Consider the following 20,137-nt stretch of genomic DNA (forward strand, 5'->3'; position numbering starts at 1 on the left):
AATAAAAATAAGCTGGACTTTGACTTGGCCTGGGATTCAATTAGGATCCAAACCACTTGAGATCCTGCACAGACAGGTGAGTCTGGAAACAAGGGGTGTGTCCAATTTCCCTTTAAAATCCCTCCTCCTTTCTTCCCTACCTCCTTCTTCCATTGACTCCAGTGCTGCCATCTTGTCAGGCAAAACTATCACCAGACAAGAACGTCAATATTAGACGTGCAAGTTTATTGATATAGCACCTTTCAGTAACAAGGCAATTCAAATCGCTTTACATAAAGCATTAAAAGCAACGAGACAAAGTGAGAGTTGCAGCAGGCCTGCAGTTTTCTGGGAGTTTGTTCCAGATATGTGGAGCATAAAAACTGATCGCTGCTTCTCCGTGACCCAGACGATATGAGGGTAACATTGTGGTCATGGCATTAGTGTACAAGAATACACTGTCTCTCTTAATTATGCTGTTATAGTTTTAGACTGCTGGGGGACTTCCTTAGACACACTGAGCTTCTCTCTCCTCTCTCTTTCCATTTGTGTGCATCCATGTCCCAGAAATGCTTGTTACTAACCTAGCATGTTTCCTTGGATTAGGGCGGCACCAAAATCATGGTTGCAGCTGTCGCCGTGGTCCTGCTGCACTCCCTGCTACGCTCTGCGGTGTCCTGCTGCATCCTGCTGCATCCTGCTGCGTCCTGCAGTGCCACGCTACATCCTGTAATGCCCTGCAGTGCCCTGCTATGCCATGAACTACTACGACTACTATTTCTAGTCACTGTTCCATTATCTTTATTGTGAATATTATTACCACTGTTTATCACACCCCCAACCGGCACCGTCAGACACCGCCTACCAAGAGCCTGGGTCTGTCCGAGGTTTCTGCCTAAAGCTGCTTACACATATAGCCGACAGCCGACCGTTGACAGAAAAGCCAGTCGAAATGATCAGTCTCCCCGTGTTGGTCCAAAAAGTGCCACAGACCTCACCAAAAAGACGAGACGAGACGTAATACATCTCTATAACAGCAGGCGGCGTTACTCTGTATTGTTGCCCAAGAAATGAAAACCGGCAGCTGATTGGACAAACGCGTCACATGGGTTTGTTTTCTCCGGCCGTTCAGAATACGATCTCATATTGTACTAAAATAGTTCACTGTAACATGTTTCTGAAAACATTTTAAGCGAGAAATAGGCCGCGCAGTCGCTGAATCTGTCTTCATTTCAGCTCAACAAAGGTCAGTTTAATAGATTTTCATCATATTTTGAGAGACTCTAGTCACCTCATCCCGCTCCCCATTTCCAGGTGAGTCCTGACTGCCCTGCCGGCGACTGAACATGTCAGGTCGGCCAAAATGAACGCCGACAGCCCCCCAGACTGACGACGGCGCGGGACACACCGAACAGACTCGAGTCACTGACCTCGCCAGACTGTCCAACGGCCGATAATCTCCTTGGTGTGTCAGCGCCTTAAAAGGGAGTTTTTCCTCACCACTGTTGCACTAAATGCTTGCTCTTGGGGGAATTACTGGAATTGTTGGGTCTTTGTAAATTTTAGAGTGTGGTCTAGACCTACTCTACCTGTAAAGTGTCTTGAGATAACTCTTGTTATGATTTGATACTATAAATAAAATTGAATTGAAAATTGAATTGTATGTATGATCAGGGTTAGGCAACTAAAACGCTCGATTAAAGGAACAAGCCGACTTATTCGGACTTTAGCTTATTCACCGTATCCCTCAGAGTTAGATAAATCCATACATACCCTTCTCATCTCCGTGCATGTTGTAACTCTGTCTGACGCACCCACCGCTAGCCTAGCTTAGCACAGATCCTGGAGGTAACCGGTTCCATCTAGCCTACTGCTCCCAATAAGTGACAAAATAACGCCAAAATTTTCCTGTTTACATGTTGTGATTTGTATAGTCACAGCGTGTACAAATAACAAGGTCACATGAGACACAGACATCTTCTAACCGTAAACAAACTGGGAACTATATTCTCAGAAGGCAAAGCACTGCTACTTGGGCCGGGTGATTAGCGCAAGACCTGAAAAGCACCGTTGTTACTCTCTGCTCCTCACCACGGGGCTTTGCGTGTGCTGCGAGCAAATCACTCCGCCCAAGTAGCAGAAGTAGCAGTGCTTCGCCTTCTGAGAATATAGTTCCCAGTATGTATACGGTTAGAAGATGGCTGTGTCTCATGTGACCTTGTTATTTTACCTCCAGGATCTGAGCTAAGCTAGGCTAGCGGTGTGTTCGTCAGACAGAGTTACGACACGCACCGAGATGAGAAGAAGGACCAACTCCCACTTTGCTCGTTTGAAAGCCATGATGTCTCTCTCTCTCTCATGGGTGGGCCAAATTCTCTGGGCGGGCAAAGCAGAGAAAGGGGAGGTAACCTTGCTCCTTATGACCTCATAAGGAGAAGATTCCAGATCGGCCCATCTGAGCTTTCATTTTCTCAAGGGCAGAGCAGGATACCCAGGGCTCGGTTTACACCTATCACCATTTCTAGCCACTGGGGGACCATAGGCAGGGTGAGGGAACGCATATTAATGTTAAAAAAAGTAAAATTTTCATGCCATGGGACCTTTAAAGGTTAGAGAAAGATCATGGTCCGTGGTCCACCACGATTGTGAATTGTGGGATCATCCCATGAGGATGTTATTCCTTGATACTGGGCTGTGTCAGCTGTCCATTAATGTAAGGAAGTAAGGTCTCTCCTTTTAGCTCTGGTTCTCCATCATCCCTCTGAGGTAAAATATCTGTCTCTTTAGCTGCTAAATGCTCCGCTACATTCACCAGCTAGTTGAAAATGGTGTCTGTTTGGACAGTGGTGTTTTAGAGCTTTTTTTTTCTTCTTTTTTTTACAGCTGCTTGTTGTGGCCGAAAAAAAAAATGATGAGAGCGGTGACAGTGGACCAAAATAGTAATGTTGCACGCTGAAGAACGAAAACAATGAGCTGAACGAAGTTAAAATGCCGAGTAGAGCTGAGAGGGAACTGCACAGTCAGTCGATTCACTACACACTTCATTTTATCCATTCTTGATATAAAATTATTGATTAGAGCAGCTTTAGGTTTGTGATATGGCCACTTCCGCCATAAAATATGCAGGTTTGTGATGTTCATCGTCAGAACAGTCAGTGAGCAGTTTAATACAAAAATATAAACTAACCAAAATTATATGATTTCACAGAACATGTGCGTTTGATGCTGAGTGCAAACAAACTGCCTCTGAAACTGTAACACATGCATGTTGTAGTTGCACTCTTCTTGACTGTGTAAAAGGTCAATAAAAAATACTGTAATAGCCTTCATATAAAAATACAAGCAGAGTAGAGTCTCCATTCAATCACAGCAGCATCAATTATTCATAACTGCTCCTGTAGGCTGTGCTGCTCCCGAGATCGATGCCTCTGTAATGTGGACTGATATGAGCCCCTGGTCGAGTTCTGGCTGCTGCAGGTTAATGGGCCGACTGGATTTCACCCACTGCAGGATGCACTTCCTGGATAAAACTCTGCGCCACACCCCACGGACACACTTTATAAGATCACACCAGATATGAGTAGGCTTCATATGTGTTTATACTAAAAACTGTACACATAAGCTTAGCTTTGCTGCTCCTCTAGAGCCACACATACAAATGTAGCAAGAGCTTTAGGGCTTAAGAGGCACAAGCAATGCCTACTATACACTAGAAGACTCTGAAAAGACTTTAAAAAGACTAAAGACTGGCACCATCTCACATCTAAAGACAATCGGTCATAATGTCATTGAGTCACAGACTAGAAGACTTTACTACCAAGACCTAAAACGTACGATAATATCAAACACGTTTCCTTTTGTCGGAACGTCGAGACAGGTAAAAGTTCTATGACCACCTTACACCAAATGATTGAGACGATGGGAGCGTGTCACAACTGCAAGACTCTCATGATTTCATTTTTGATATTAGAAATGTGTCTGCGACAGTTGAATCGGGTGAAAAGTCGTTTCTTGTTAGGTCGGCATAAGTGACAACCACTATGGCTGGCTGTGGTAGGCTTAAGGTAATGTCAATCAAGCAAACATGTCACTAAATGTACACTGGCATTTTAAAGGGTACGCCACATTACTTAAAGTCAGTCACAAATGTGCTTATTGTTCCTTCCCTTGGATGTTTGAGCTTCACTGTGCAGAATGATGTGTGTGCACAGTTTGACACTTGACGTGCCGTTCACATTCATCTGCTGACGGAGGAAATCTTCTCTGTGCTCAGCTTGATTTTATGATATCAAAGTTTGGAAGCCAACAGTGGTCCAATATGCAATTTACACAACTGTGATTTGGAAAACTTGAAGCATCCAGTGCACATACACTGAGAACTGACTTTTCTTAGTAACGAAGAGGCATCTTGGGTCCAATAGTTCAATAATTTAAATAAGGGAGTAGTAGATATAATGGCAAACCATGTGTGTGTGTGTGTGTGTGTGAGAGTGTGTGTGTGTGTGTGTGTGTGTGTGTGTGTGTGTGTGTGTGTGTGTGTGTGTGTGTGTGTGTGTGTGTGTGTGTGTGTGTGTGTGTGTGTGTGTGTGTGTGTGTGTGTGTGCGTGTTTCTCCGATCCATTATTCCACCCAATCAATTTGTGCTGCCGTTCAATGAAGAGGCTGAATGTTTCATGGAGATTGCGGTAAACGGCAAGTTTCTGAGAATCTGTGAGTGACATGATGAAAGTGTTGCCTAGTTACAGTCATCCTCCCTTTGTGTAATCAGATTAAATAATAAATACAGCTTATGATGCTGCAGATGGCTCTTGCAAGACCTGATGTATATAAAACCCACCGTAAATCAAAATACTGTTCAGGGTGGATTGGAATTCCAATTGTTATTTATATCAATTTTTCCTGGGTTTTATTAGTATTGTATTTAATGTTTTATTGTATTGTGAGCATACTTTTTTTTTGGACTAACATTGTTTTTAGTTGTTTTGTAAAGCCTCTTTGGGCTGCATCTTTGCATGAAATGTGCTATCATTTTATCATGTATGTATATGTCATTTTATTGTGTATGTTTTTTTTTCTTCATTATGTATTGTGTTCTTAGTTTTGCACTTTTTAAACACGCAGCTTGGGTGGTCTCTTCATTTTTTATTTCTTTCTTGTACGTTGTATAATGTGTCTGTAAAGCATTTTGTGTCTGTGAAAAGCACAAAAGAGCTGTTAGCATGGCCATAGACTCTTAAGTCTTGTTTTTCTTCCAACATTGGATTTTAGAGATTGAGTACCACGTACGAATGGATTGTTCATATGAATTTGAAGAAATTTTGAGAAAATGAAAAGAAACAGAAAGGGGTCCGTTTTATAACCCAAACCACTATTGAAGTGGGCAAAGTGTGACTAAGAAATGGGACAATGGCTAAGTATAGTAATAGTTAACTTATCTGACCTGAACTGAGGTTGTCCAATTCTGTCAGCTAAACTTCAGTTTACTTTCAGTTTCTTGCTGCTATTTTGGAGTCAGATAAATTGATCTGGTTGTTTGCCAGAACATGTGGCGTTATCCTCCTGCTGGGCTGTGTGATAATGTGAGGAGCATTAAATATTTACTTAAGAGGAAGTTGAGTGTCACTACATTATCTGAGAGATGTCAGGCATTTATTGATGACTATCCTTTATCTGTTAGACACACACACACACACACACACACACACACACACACACACACACACACACACACACACACACACACACACACACACACACACACACACAGAAAACCACTGGGAGTAATATTATTTGTCTGATAGATGTAGTCTATTTGTTTCATGAATTATAGATCTTCCAAAATGTCATCCACACGGTGTGTATGACATCACTTTGACAGATGAGTCCTTTCAGCAGCACTTGCTGGAAGTTTGAACTGGGAAACTCAAAAAGGTTATTCAATCAATAAGTGAAGCTTTTTAAAACGCTTCGTTGTGTCCTCTACTGGGCTGAATTGTTAATTAGACAGAGTCTGCGATACAGGCTGCTCATAAACCGAATAATCTGCTTGTAGTTTGGCATCCTCTGCAGACTTACTTAAACAGATTTAAAGCTCCCCATGAAATGTGCTTTGATGCTTTAAGTTAACCTACGGGCCTCTGATGAAATTAAATCAACGCAAATCAGTGTGCAGGAATAGAATTACTGGCAGAAATAATTCACTTTTGTGAATGAAAAAGCACTCTCCGGTTGCTCTGGTCTGATCTTTTCTCTTTCTTTGTTGGATGTGGAATTCATCAATGAATGTGTAAAGAAGATGTAAGGGAGAGAAGAGGATGTCTCACTGCCATTAACCTGAAACAAACCTCCCCTAGCACCCCTTCCTCCCTCCCTCCCTCCCCTCTCCCGGCTCGACCCCACTCCACCTCCCTCCCTTCATTCATTCATTCATAACCCAGAGAGGAAGAGAGGAAACTGCTGCCCCCTCTGGGAATTGGCATCATAATTATATAGGAAGCGGAACAGCCTGCCGTCTGTTAGAGCTGGAGCTGGCTGCAGGCGGGGTCACACATGTCCGCTAATGTGCAGTGAACAACTGGTCATACCGTGGATGTGGATGTCTGACACTGTTTGCAAGGTAAGATAATCTCCTGCATTAAGAGTTAATAATAGCAGAGAGTGATTACCAGCCTGTGATGTTAAACCCCTTGCTGCTCACAGGCTGATCACTTTAATTAGAGTGTTATTTTGTATTGAGCCTACAAACTGCTGCCATGTACAAATATAACTGAAACAGACTATAACTGAAGTGTTAAAACAAAAGCTTTGTAGGCAGTTCAACAAAACTTTCCTCCTAAACTATCTCGGAATGATGCGTGAAATGTTGCCTGGTTAGTTAAACCAATTTCTGTTGGTTTTTTATGGAAACTGATCCGTTTTCGTCTGCAGGCTGTTTCTGAACTCTGCAGTCTTAATTTGATTTCTTGCCACTGGTCCTGGAGATGATCAGCCTGTTAGTCTCGTACCAAATGATTAGATAGCAGTCCTGCACAGCACACACAGATTAAATAAAGTTGTTTGGGGTGTAACCGAAATGGATCTGATAAATACATCTAAAAAAGGCGTAAAAAATAAGAGTAAAGAATCCAGCGTGGCTCTTAGGAAGTATTTCAGATGCCATTGATTTGAAAAATAGTTGTTTATGGCACCATTAAGGTCCCAACTCTAAAGAAAACCTTTTCAAAATTGATCTTTCTGACACAAAAAAAGGACTTAGCAGTGATGCAAATAATATTTTCTGATAGACTACATTTTAAATACTGTTTTGTAAACGTGTTAATGATGTGAGTAATGGCCCTACAATCGTGTTTCGACTAAGTCGAACTGCTTGCTCTTGGGGGAATTATTAGAATTGTTGGGGCTTTGTAAATTATAGAGTGTGGTCTAGACCTATTCTATCTGTAAAGTGTCTCGAGATAACTCTTGTTATGATTTGATACTATAAATAAAATTGAATTGAGACGCCTGTTTTTAAATGTGCCACAGAGTAGGAAGAGGAAGCAGCCATGTCTGAGAAGAAGCCACGAGGTTCGGACACGCGTCCCAAATGCGGCCTCCGCAGTTGGAGTGCGGACAGTTACATTTGGCGGAGGAAGAAACGCTCCCGGAGCTCTCGCAACGGGTCGAGTCCCGGGGGGCTGGAGGTGGAGGGGACAGAGGAGCTTGGTGTCCGGTCAACATCCTGTCCGAGGCGGCGCAGAGAGAGAAAGTGTAGCTGCGGCACTCTCGGGGACGCCTTGACATCTGCAGACATTGATGTGGTGTGTCGGAAAGCCCTGTCCCGCCGCTCGCTGCGCCAGAAGTTTCAGGATGCTGTCGGCCAGTGTTTTCCTCTGCGCTCTCACCATCACCACCACCATCACCACCACCACCATCCATCGGGCTCCTCGCGACCCTTCTCGGTGCTCTTCTGGTCCAAACGCAAGATCCACGTCTCGGAGCTCATGCAGGACAAGTGTCCCTTCTCGCCCAAATCTGAACTGGCTCGATGTTGGCACCTTATCAAAAATCACGCCACCCACCCAAGTGCCCTCAAGGACATGGACATGGAGGCTCCCCTCAAACCCAACGGCTCATCTTCCTCTTCCTCCCCACCCCAGACCCCTCTCTCCTGGGAGGATATCTGCTGCTCTTCCGGGCCTGGAGGCACCAGTCTGGAGGACTGGAACCCTTCTTGTCCTCATGGGGGAGCGGAGGGCAGCTGTGGCCACACTGACTACATCCTGGTCCCGGATCTCCTCCAGATCAACAACAGCTCCTGTTACTGGGGCGTGTTGAACCGCTTTGAGGCAGAGGATCTGCTGGAGGGCAAACCGGAGGGAACGTTTCTTCTCCGAGACTCTGCCCAGGATGAGTTCCTCTTCTCAGTCAGCTTCCGCCGCTACAGCCGCTCCCTGCACGCACGCATTGAGCAGAACGACAAGCGTTTCAGCTTCGATGTGCGCGACCCGTGCATGTACCGGGATCCAAGTGTGACAGGACTACTGAGACACTACAGTGACCCGGCTACCTGCCTCTTCTTTGAGCCCCTCCTTTCCCGGCCGCTACCACGGACCTTCCCTTTCACCCTCCAGCACCTGTGCAGGGCTGTGATCTGCAGCCACACCACCTACCGGGGCATAGATAACCTGCTGCTGCCTCCTCAGCTCAGGGACTACCTACGACAGTACCACATTAAGTGTGACGGGGCCTGCGCGGTGTGACAGTCCAAAGCAGGCCTCATACTGTGATAGGCAAAGACAGCACAGGCAAAGGCAGGTTCTCTTGGCAAAGAGAGAAGAATATTGCCATTGAATTCCATGTACATTTGCTGTTGCAGATCTTTGAGGTCTAAAAGGTGCAGAACTGGAGAGTTCTTTAAGATGTTTGTTGATCTAGATGCATCAAGAGATAGAACAATTAAACCTACAAAGCCTTCTCTACAGGTCTGAACTCATCTACTGTACGAACTCAAGGGCGTAATGTATCTTCCTTCAGTACTATGGGATGGTTTGAAGCCTTGGATTTCGGCTTTCTGCTTCCGGCCATCTGGTAATTAATAATTATGCCCCAAAACACTTGCCTTAATATTCTTAATGGAGTTAGTATTCTCACCAAGATGTTAAACTGTAACCCTCTCACTCTTTGTGGAATATTGACTCATGAAGTTGGAGCGTTTTCCTCTCGACTTCAATGCAATCAGAGTTGTCTTGTTTGGGCATCTTGTATATCTAGTGGCCACTAGAGGAACTGCACCTTTCATGGTTTCCTGGCTGAGACCATACCTCCTTTAATGTACCTTAATGTCATAAAAATGTTTGCAATTGTTGTTGTCCTGCACTAAACCAGTGCTGTCAAAGGTTCGAGGTACAGAGACTCCAACTGCATCTAGTTATATCCAAACACATTAACTCCTCATTAACTTTCCAACTAAACAACATTTTAGACCTATTCCCTTGTTAGGGTGAAATGGTACAGTGTGGTCCTTTCCAACATTGCCATATAAACACTGTTGTAGTCAAACTAATCACAGAATTCAAACCGCATCTCCTTCCAAAGACTTTGTGTGAAGACTGAAGTTGTGAACCACATTAACTTTCTCGTGGGAAAGTCGGGCAAACTGAAGACGATTTTTATTTGATACACAAAACAGGTTCAAGCTCTCTGTTGGCAATCAGTATGGGTGACAGAAAAAGAGACATAATTGATAACTTGGTTCAAATATTGTAGACGTCACAAATGTTGTCTTAATATGCCTTTCCAACATGTCAGTATCTTATGAAGGACTTAAACTAATTCAATGGGACTGCATTCTTCTCTTCAGCCACAAGATGGTGGCACAGCCGCACCGATCAGAGCTTTTGGGACGACTTCATCTACTCACATGTCATACTTCACACAACTCAGCTGCTTCTTTATCATTCAGTCTTAAAGCGCCTGTGTAAATGAATATTTTGAACAGCAATTGTGCCTCTACAGCTTTCACAAGTATTGCTATTGGAAATAACTGTTGACATGTTGGAGTTACGGTGGCCCTAAGAGCTCAGCTCACTGCAAATGAAAGAAAACACATGCAAGTAGATAAATGGAGACACCAATTCGACAACACAGCATTTAGAAAAAGAAAGCGCTGCAAATTGAGAAAACACAACCAAATATAGAAATGCTTCAAGTTTAACAAAACACAGTGAAATATTGTGTGTCTAAACTTGCAGTGCTCTTAGCTCTCGGGGCCACCGTACAGACTGGAGTGCAGTACGCTATAGGACCCAGCCGTATTCTCGAAGTATTTGAATTTCTTTGATTCCTCTCGAGGCATATATTGTATTCACCACACTGATACAGAAACCAATAAATGCCATTTACACTGCCTCTGACGTATGACTGTGTCTCCGATTTTTTTGTCATCTCTGGACCGATTTAATGGCACAGCTCAAGTCATGCTTATCCACCCATGTCTGTTCACGCTGCAGCTGTGGGCTGTGTCGTAGTCAGACAGGCTAATGGTAGGGAAAATGCTGCTTTTGAAATAGTGCTCTGAAAACAATTCATCCCGCTCTCTGCAAAGGACACCTCTAAATGCCAGCGCTTCAGCAGAGCAAATGAAGAGATAAGGACATGAAAAAGACAATTTCTCCCCCCCCCCTCCCCCCCATAAGTGGGGTGGAATACAGATGTTTTCAATTGATTCATGTGTCATTCAGTTTCTCTTGAACTAGCAGTGTAAAATAAAATCTGCCCAGAGGTTATTTGTATGAATACAAAACAGTGCATGAAATATTCATCATACGGCCATTAGGTTTTCAGGCACATCAAGTTTTTCTTCAGTACTTGTCATACGGATTTTCATCAGCATTTTACTTCTAAATGCTCGAGTAAATTGGTTAGTCTGTTGTCAGACTTGTTCTTTTTTTCCACTTTGTGCATTTCATAATTACTGTTAAGGTTTAGATGTAGGGATTCAGAGCTGGTTTGGTCTCCAGAGATAGGGTGTTAGCTCTTTGCTCTCTGACTGGTTTAACATTAGACAGTTACACTAAACTGAGACCAATTTAAAACTTATATAGATTAATTTTAAGCCTTAAAATTCAGCCCCCTTACATTTAGACTGTCTAACAACTAAAAGCTGTGCTTCCATGGCAACAATCAACAACAACATCTGCTGACAACTAAAGGCTCAATAGGCCTTATTTTCATGGAAGACATTTTCACACATCATGGTAGAAAAAAGCACAGGTGTAAATAATACTGTTAATGATGGCTGAATTCCATTTAGCTGCTTCCGTTTCAGTGTTATGGTGTTGTGCATCACACTGTCTAACAGGGACACTTAAATAATTAATAAATAATAAATAATGTTAATGCTGTAAGTAATACCTGTGGTTTTCCTACTATAACAAGATAAAATTTATTTTGTTTCACTTAATTTTCCCAGTAAACATCCCTGTAATTGTTAAATTCTTCCATAATATCAGTGCCAGTACTGAGTAACGACATTTCTGAGTTTGTCCACATTTTGTTCTAATTGTTAGGCTGATATACATATACAGAGAGATATAGAGAGTAATAGGCTATATATTATTTATTGGGAAATACAGAGCAATTCTATGTAAAATCACACATGCCTGAATGGAAAAATACTTTTTTCATAACCACATTTTCAGACACTGCGCCGATTGGACAGTGAGATTGGTAGTTGAATCAGGCTCTTTAGATTCAATCGTTGAATAGGTGACTATTTGTGTCACCCCTACAAGATACATATGAATATAAATATATCTAAGACGCATGTGATGATCATGTCATGCCACTGATGAATTAGGGTACTGGCACCTTTTTTGGAACCAATTCAGGTACTGTATAATATAAAGCTTCTCTGTTGGAGAGGACAGAGGATATCAGCATCAATGTTTTTCACCATAAAAAGGAATTTAATTTACTCTAAATACAGTATATTAGTCCCATTTAAAGTCTACTAAAAGTACTAAAAGTCGGGATATTTGAGCCTGTTGCTTTTATTTTAACCATTTAAAAAGGTGTCACACAACTGTATCAATACATGATCACCAGGGGTTAACAACTTTGTACAACTGATGAACCTTTGTCAGATTTAAGCCACAAAGTTGATCTTTGTGTTTGATCCCTTTGACTGCCTACATGTCAAAGCTCAGTCAATGGACAGAGTTCAGGAGGAGCCACATCGATTGATTTTCTTGAACCACACACATGAAATATTAATGTTGTCTTGTATGATCCAGTTAGCCGGCATCATTTTTCAGCAGCTCCAAAGCCAATATCTCGTGTTACATTAGATTTACGATACATTTGATATCCAAATCTGAGAAATTAAACACTGTTTTTTTTATGTTTCAAGTTCATCCAGGACTGTTACTTACAGACAGGTTTGCCTTATACACACATATCAGGACTGTTGTTGTGCTTTTACATACGGTTTATATATCAGGTGATATTTAGACACCCAGCTGCCAGCAGATTACTTCCTGTTGCACAAATCAAATTCTCCCCTGAGACGCTGCTCATACAGGCAATGGCAGGTTGTCTTTGGCAGCCTAGAGGTACTTCTGCTGTATATTTATAGGTACTTGAATGAATAATAATTAAAAGGGTTATCATTAGTGAGTGAATACTTGTTTCTGTCTCATTTAGGTGCTTTTGCAGTGTGAAAAAGTGGTCTGAAGTGAAATAAAAAATGTGATGCTGAGTCGCAGGTGATGTGAGGAGTCTTTCTTACATTGGTAGTGATAACTAATACATTCTCCACCCAATGAAGGTAAATATGAATCAAATCTTGAATAGCTGCTCTCAAATTCATTGTTAAGAGTCTAACTTCTAATACAGTGTTAATACAGTGTACATTTTAATACATACAGTTTTTCTGTACTTTACTTGAGTATATCCATTTTATGTTGATTTCTACATCCACTCCACTACATTTCAGAGGCGAATATTGTACTTGTTACTCCACTATGTTATTGTTGTTGTTACTTTACAGGTTTATATTACTAATGCAAAATATGAATCAACTAATAGGCTACATTAAGCTACCCAGCAGTTTATAAAGTTATTCAAATTAGCTCCACCTGTACCGGCTGCACCATTAAAGTGATGAACCCATTAATGCATCACTTAGGCTCTTATAATGCATAGGCTAATATATATGATTTTGCAAAGGGTCATACTGCATGAGTACTAACTAACATAGTATTTTACACTGCAGTATTGCTACTTTTACTTAAGCTAAAGTTAAAGATCTGACAGATCAATAAAAAAAAAGAAGGAATAAATCTCACTCAAACGTAGGAGGGGTTACGAAAGTTACGTAATGACGTAGCTGGCGGGAGTTGTGACGCTACGGTTCCTTGTTTTTGACGCAGCGCGGGAGATTCAGGAGAAGAAGAAGGGTCTGTGGAGACAGTCAGCCGGAGAATTTGTAAGTTTTCAAACCAACGCTCTTCTCGAGCCATAACTAGTTAGATAACCTCTTCGTTTAGTCCGAGTTGAGCACCTCGTAAACACCGTTTATCGAGCCGACCGCTGAGTTTAAAATACCGTAAGTTCGCTAACGTTACATTGGCTGTATTGTTAGCGATGAAGTAGCTCAACTCCTCGGCTCTAATCTTAACGTTAGTTATCTGAACCATCTATGGGAGCTAAAGAGACAGGGCAGTGGATAACTGTGGTCTACACATGTGTCACAAATGTGAAATGTTCACGTGTTAGTCCTACCTTCACGTATTGGTTACTGTTTGTGTTTTTGTGCTCGTCAGTGTGGTGGTTTTGTGAAAAATGCCTTGCGAGAGGAAGCCGATGCGCTACGGCCACTCGGAGGGACACACCGAGGTCTGCTTCGATGACTCCGGGAAGTAAGTCCGATATTATGATGTCTTATTAAACAGGCCTTTGGTTGCCCTGTCCCCACTTTTATTTATGCTTTTTGTTTTTTATGTATTAGTTTATTATTTAAATTGCGCACCGTGTTTCAATTTGTAGCTATCATATTGTATGTTTTGTGATTTGTATCCGTGAAAAGCGCTATATAACTACATGTAGCTTACTTAATGAATTAAATGTAACGTTAACTTACCTCTTTACTGTCTTGTTATAAGTTAGGTGTTCAAACTCTAGTCAATTTTGCTCGGAAATGAAAATATATACAGTATATTTTGTTGAACACTGGTCACTCTATGAGTCTTATAGATGTTTTTATATTGTTTATTTTTAAAGCAATGTTAATTTATTTAAATGTATGACCCATCTCATGATCCTGCCTGGTAAATTTCATATACACAAATCTAATTATTCCAAGTCATTAAAAGTTTTTTGATAGATTTTTATTTTTTTTTATTTTAATGCAGTCACTGCAACATGTTAAGTCTATTTACAAGACATTATCATCACATTTGTTGGGTTTCTTTTTAGTTCTACAGTGTTATTGTACACTTAGTTTTGAATTCTGAGTCTGACTCTCTGTATACAGTCTGTGGTTTAGATTAAAAAAAAAATGACTCTCAATCCTCATTTTGCACAATAGTAAATTGACAAAAGAAAAGCACACTTGACCATGTTGACATCGTCCTCAGGTTCATTGTAACGTGCGGGAATGATGGAGATGTTCGGATATGGGAGGGTCTGGATGATGACGATCCAAAGTTCATCACCGTCGGGGAAAAGGCGTACTCTCTCGCACTCAAGGTTGGCCATTTATCTTCTGGTTGTTGTTTTTGGGGATCTGTGTTAATGTATGATTGATTGATTTCTACTGAGACCTTTTGTAATGAATCAGCTGTCAGTGGAGGATTGAGATGTGTTCGTCCCTCCACAGAACGGCAAGCTGGTCACAGCCAGCTCCAACAACACAGTGCAGATCCACACGTTTCCTGACGGCGATCCAGATGGCATCCTGACCCGGTTCACTACCAACGCCACGCATGTCGTCTTCAACAGCAGCGGCTCCAGAGTCGCTGCCGGATCCAGGTGCTTATGATCACTTTTAGAAAACGGTACAAGAAGCAAGTGGAAAGGGATCGCATTGTTCTGTCCAAAGGTGGCAAAATGTGCCTAAAAATACACACTGCTGGGTGTTAGATTTTTTTTAAAGTGGCTTTTTTTGTTCTAAAAAGCCTTTTTAAAATGTCAGTGACGTCATACACATATACAGCCAGAGATACTGCTTTACGGCAAGCTCGGAGTCACTTCCTTTGTCCTCTCGAGGCATCGACAACACAGCTGACCGGTTAGGCTCTCCCTGTCAATACACATGCTAGAAAGAGGTTTGCTGATGTTTTAGAGACCACGCCGAAATATTCGCTCTGACATTCTGGTTCTGCTTTTGATTCCATCAAGCAGGATCTCTGGTCGTAATCAGTCCTTTACTGACCAATCAGCATTCATTAGCAGAATGCTAGCATGTTATGGGCAACAACGACGACTCAACCTGTAAGAAATCAAAAGGACATAAGTACTCTTTCTACACTTTCGACCTATAATCCATGTTGAACTTGCAAAAACTACAATCAAATCTGAGATTTCTCAACGACAATCAGGTGAAAGACACAAATTTAGCCGTCTAGATCCATAGAGTCCCATTAATTTTGCACTCGCCTGCGATCACCCCCAGTGGAACTCTGGTGGAACTGCAACCAAATTCTGTACGATGGGGCTGAATAGGGAGTGGAACGGCTCTCCGTAGACCGGCTTTGCTACGGCTCACGCGACGTAGCGGTTACCAGCTGAGAGTCTTAAAGTGACAGCAACGTAAATAGAGAACTCATTAAGACGAGGCAAATTAACTTCTTACTTTTCACAGCTTATTTATAACAAAACATAAACCTTGTTGAGAACAAAAAAAAATCACATTTTGATTTGTCATATTCAGTTATGAGGATGTTTATCCGACTGGGCAGACATCTCTCGCCAGAGAAGAACCAGAGCTGAAAGACAAGCAAATGTCACTTCTCCTCTGCCAAGCGAAGCGCGTTCCCTCCGCTCCGGCTTCTCCTGTGGCGGCTGGTGAAGCTGTCGTGCGTAATGTGCGTCTGTGTTCAGTATACTATGACTAAACCGGACTAAGATCTCATTAGATTCAGTATTGTTGTTCCAGTTCAGAATGAGCTGCACGTGGAAGTGTACCTGGATGATATATCCACCTCACAGACAAGAGCAGCATGTTGGATTGCCTTCTGATGAATCTAGATTAGCGATAAACGTCTGTTTGCTACCAGAATTGATTTGCCCTAACCAGGTTTATCACAGCAATAAAAGCCCAGAGCATGGCGCCTCGTTGATGCAGCTATTTTCACACCGGTAATTTCTCTGGTGGTATTGATTGTAGAAATTCAGGCATCTGAGGCTGTTAGGGCAAATTTGGCATCTGCTTTCTGGCGGACGTTGGAGGAAAGCAGGGTTATTTTCCTTTCTCTCGTTCATTGATTTGACAATTTGCACTCATGCTGGGTCACAGCTGATGTGCCCCTTCGCTCCATTCTGTCGCTGGCGCTCACGTGTGAGCAAAGATTGCCTGCACATGCCAGTTTGCACATATCTATTTCTCTTGTTTTCCTCCAGTGACTTCATGGTTAAGGTGGTGGAGGTGTCGGACAGCAGCCAGCAGAAAACACTCCGGGGCCATGAAGCGCCCGTCCTCAGTGTCACCTTTGACCCTAAAGATGACTTCCTGGTGGGTAAACTGTTTTAGAAATGCAACATTGGCTGTTGGTGTGCTGATGATTTAGAAAACACAGTCTGAAATTAGCATCCCCAGAAACTCCAAATAAAGTTAAAACTTTGTGTTGAGTTATAAGCTGGGCAGTATTTTAGGTTTTAAATCGGTGGTTCTCAAAGTTGGGTTCGGGGACCTCTATGTGTCCTAGGGGGTATTCCACCCCAGCAAAAAAGGGGAAATAATTTACACTAATAATTCCATCCTTAAGTAATACAATGGCATTGTATTGTAGTGTAATGTGTATTGTAGAATGTATGACTATTTTGGTCATTGAGTTCATACACGTTCTATAATAAAACATCTAAAAGCAAAAATCCTATTCAGATGGGGGTTTGTGGTCTAATTTATTAGTTATGGAGTCCTTGACATGAAAAAGTTTGGGGACCACTGTTTTTAAATTAAAGCACTGTACATGATCCTGTTCACGAAATAATACTGAAAAACAGCGAGATGGTTCTAGAAAGATAGATATTATCTATCAATCCTGAGGGAAATGTAAGCATACAGTAGCTTATGCGATGCATACGAAACACCGACACACACAGGAATATAGAATAGAAATGTAATAATAAAAACACAGCAGTGAATGAAGATACAGCAACGGATGGAGGGGTGTGACTCTTCACTGGTCTCACGAATCAATTCTGTCAACTATTCGATGTCACAATGCGTCACCTCCTCAATATTGTATATTGCTACACATGGTTTTCCATCGACAAATTCAAGCAGTCAGATATATATGAAATCCCCTTTTTTATTGCATCTGTTCTTAAAAAAAAAAAAAAAAAAAAAAAAAAGACACTTCCTGAATGTAGCAACATCTGAGCACAGACGAACAAAAAAAGCAGCGGCCGGGAAAATCAACCAGTAACGTCATTAGGCAATAATTGATTATGGTCTGTCACTGCATCGATGCACAAGCGTCCAGGTCCGCATCGCGATGCATCCGTGCAATGATTAATTTCAACACCCCTTAAAGAACGTAAACGCAACGAAATCAACACTCTGTGGGCCCTATCTTGCACGTGGCGCAAAGCCCGACGCAAGTGTCTTTGCTAGTTGTCAATTTCCCGTCTTAACGCCCGCACCGTTTAAGTAGCAAATGCGCCTGCGCCCATCTGTGCGACCATGGGCGTGCTGGTCTTACAGGGAGGTGTGTTCAGGTGCGTTCTTGACGTATTGCTATCTTGAGGCAGCGGGAAGTGATCGTGCATTTGACCAACAGAAACCTGGTCTAAAGTCAATAACGCAGCATTTCATTGTTATTTTAACAGCGCATTAGTAAAATGCGCCTAGGCTTATGCACAGCGCGCGCACACTATGCTTGTTACACACACAGGGTGAGCCAGCAGCACACAAACATGCAAAAGATTACAAATAAAAATATTACGGTGCAAATCCTCCATCATAATAGCAATGTGCCAAGGTACAAACGCGCCTGGCTTTTAAAGGGAATGGGAGGTGACACTGATTGGTTGATTGCATGTTACGCCCAAAACACACCTCTGATTAATGAAGACACTAAGTACAACCCTTTTGAACCATGCGCCCGGCGTACGGACCCTTTTTTTCAGCCGTCAAACCAGCAAAAGTGGATTTGGACACGCCCTGAACACAGCTGCGCCAGGCGCTTCACACCGTGCGCTTAGATCGTTAAAATCGAGCCCTGTGTCAGACACCATAGTTCAGTTTATCCTCATTGCAATGAACAATTGTAATGATTCATCTGCTCTCTGTCAGGCGTCTGCCAGCTGTGACGGCTCCGTCGTGGTATGGAATATCGAGGAGCAGGTACGTCGGTCTTTCAGCACCTCATACTGAAATATTTTTCTAAACGCAAACTTTTTTATTTATTTTTATGTGCGCTCCATCTGTCCCGCCTTTCGGATGCTTATCTTCTTTGTGTCCGTTCAGTCTCAGCTGATCAGTTGGCCTGTGCTGCAGAAGACCAATGACATCAGCAATGCAAAGTCTCTGTGTCGGCTGGCCTGGCAGCCAGGGACGGCAAAGGTCAGTGACCCAACTCTCTGATCCCGGTGTCCACCATTACATCTGCGCCTCTCCAGCACTTCCTCAGTGCAAACCACATCAGTGATTAATCATTGATTATGATCTAATCAACAAAAGAGGCACATCTAACCCTAAAGAAAAATATTCTGTGTGTGCGTCCAGTTTTTAGCAGTTCCTGTAGAGACGAAGGTGCACCTGTACGAGCGAGGGTCCTGGGACCACGTGAGCACTCTGTCCGATGATCTTCAGACACAGGTGAGGTCCAGGTGGACGTACACATGTCATGTTCAGGGTCAAGTCATCTTCGTGAAAGGCCACTCCACACTTGTGACACTGTGAGACTGTTGTTTAAATCCTAAGCAGTCTGTCTGTGCTCTCTTTTGAAATCTGATTATGTTGTCTCTTAGTTATTCTTTTTCCTCCCTGTTTTCTGTGCAGCTCATCAACGTGGTGGCTTGGTCTCCGTGTGGGCAGTTCCTGGCAGCTGGCAGCGTGGGGGGTTCACTGACGGTGTGGGACGTGAACAGCAAGCTGTGTGTGGAAAGGTACGCAACACGGACGTGTGCAGAAGTTGAAAAACTGGTTTCAAATTGTTTTTATATATATTTAGTTTTTTTTTTTTGTTGGAATGGGATGTAATTAATCATCACTGGTGAAATTTTAATAAAAGCAGCAACCTGTTATGCTTTGGCTACACTGCAATCGTAACGTATGTGGACTGTTCGCGGAGCGGATGTTCCGCAGAATGTATCGTTTAACTGGCTGCACCTGCAGCTCACGCATGGCGTAGGATTGTGTGAGTCACAGGCGAGACGGTGAGCTTTTGCTTTGGGGGGGTTGTTGTTGTTGTTGTTGTTGTTTCTTCAGTTTTTGGAGCCGGCACAGCGCTGTGAAACGTCAATCTATCGTCAGCTATTATCAGAGGACGCAGGTGAGGGGAATCCTCAAAACCAAACTGCCATTACGTGCAATATGCAATATGCCGCTTGTCACCAAGTCATTTCCTGTATATTGGTAGTTAACTTTAAAAGAAATAGACACTTTATGATCCATATCTGAGTAGAAGGACCGTGCACACACCTCGCTTGTAGAGCGGATCGCCGCGGTGCATACGCACTAAACGCTGCTCTCGTGCCCGGTGTAGCCAGTTTAATTGATTATAATGGAGGCGTAGTGTTGTAGTATTACACATGCAATGTAGCTGGCTTGTTACTAAGTTTAAGAGAATTTTTGTGATTGTTGCGGGCAAAAATCCTTGATTATGCGGCACGTTTTCTTAAAAAATGCGATGGAAAATGCGGGATATTTATGTGGTGAAATTACGGGAACTTGCAAAAACTGCGGTTTGATGAAAAAGTGATTCCCCCAACACCCTGCTTTTTTTTAAAC

The 20,137-nt window shown here is 42.5% G+C and overlaps 2 protein-coding genes across 4 annotated transcripts in view; both read left to right on the forward strand.

The window, feature by feature from the left end:
• Positions 1 to 6,516: 6,516 nt before the first annotated feature.
• socs4 (suppressor of cytokine signaling 4) lies at positions 6,517 to 8,800 on the forward strand. The gene is made up of 2 exons (XM_039795625.1): positions 6,517 to 6,595; positions 7,504 to 8,800. Exon 2 carries the CDS (start codon positions 7,524 to 7,526, stop codon positions 8,718 to 8,720), a length of 1,197 nt encoding a protein of 398 aa, XP_039651559.1. The 5' UTR covers positions 6,517 to 6,595; positions 7,504 to 7,523; the 3' UTR covers positions 8,721 to 8,800.
• Positions 8,801 to 13,332: 4,532 nt separating this feature from the next.
• wdhd1 (WD repeat and HMG-box DNA binding protein 1) overlaps positions 13,333 to 20,137 on the forward strand; it is a 28,902-nt gene continuing 22,097 nt past the window's right edge. For 2 of the 3 annotated variants that reach the window (XM_039796017.1, XM_039796019.1), the window contains exons 1-9: positions 13,333 to 13,447; positions 13,785 to 13,880; positions 14,598 to 14,709; positions 14,840 to 14,991; positions 16,582 to 16,693; positions 18,479 to 18,529; positions 18,653 to 18,748; positions 18,911 to 19,003; positions 19,187 to 19,293. In XM_039796017.1, the coding sequence (XP_039651951.1) occupies positions 13,804 to 13,880; positions 14,598 to 14,709; positions 14,840 to 14,991; positions 16,582 to 16,693; positions 18,479 to 18,529; positions 18,653 to 18,748; positions 18,911 to 19,003; positions 19,187 to 19,293 (800 nt within the window). In that variant the 5' untranslated portion in view covers positions 13,333 to 13,447; positions 13,785 to 13,803. The other variant, XM_039796018.1, reaches the window with a different exon arrangement.

The sequence above is a fragment of the Perca fluviatilis genome, chromosome 3, assembly GCF_010015445.1.
Source record: "Perca fluviatilis chromosome 3, GENO_Pfluv_1.0, whole genome shotgun sequence".
Classification (NCBI taxonomy): domain Eukaryota; kingdom Metazoa; phylum Chordata; class Actinopteri; order Perciformes; family Percidae; genus Perca; species Perca fluviatilis.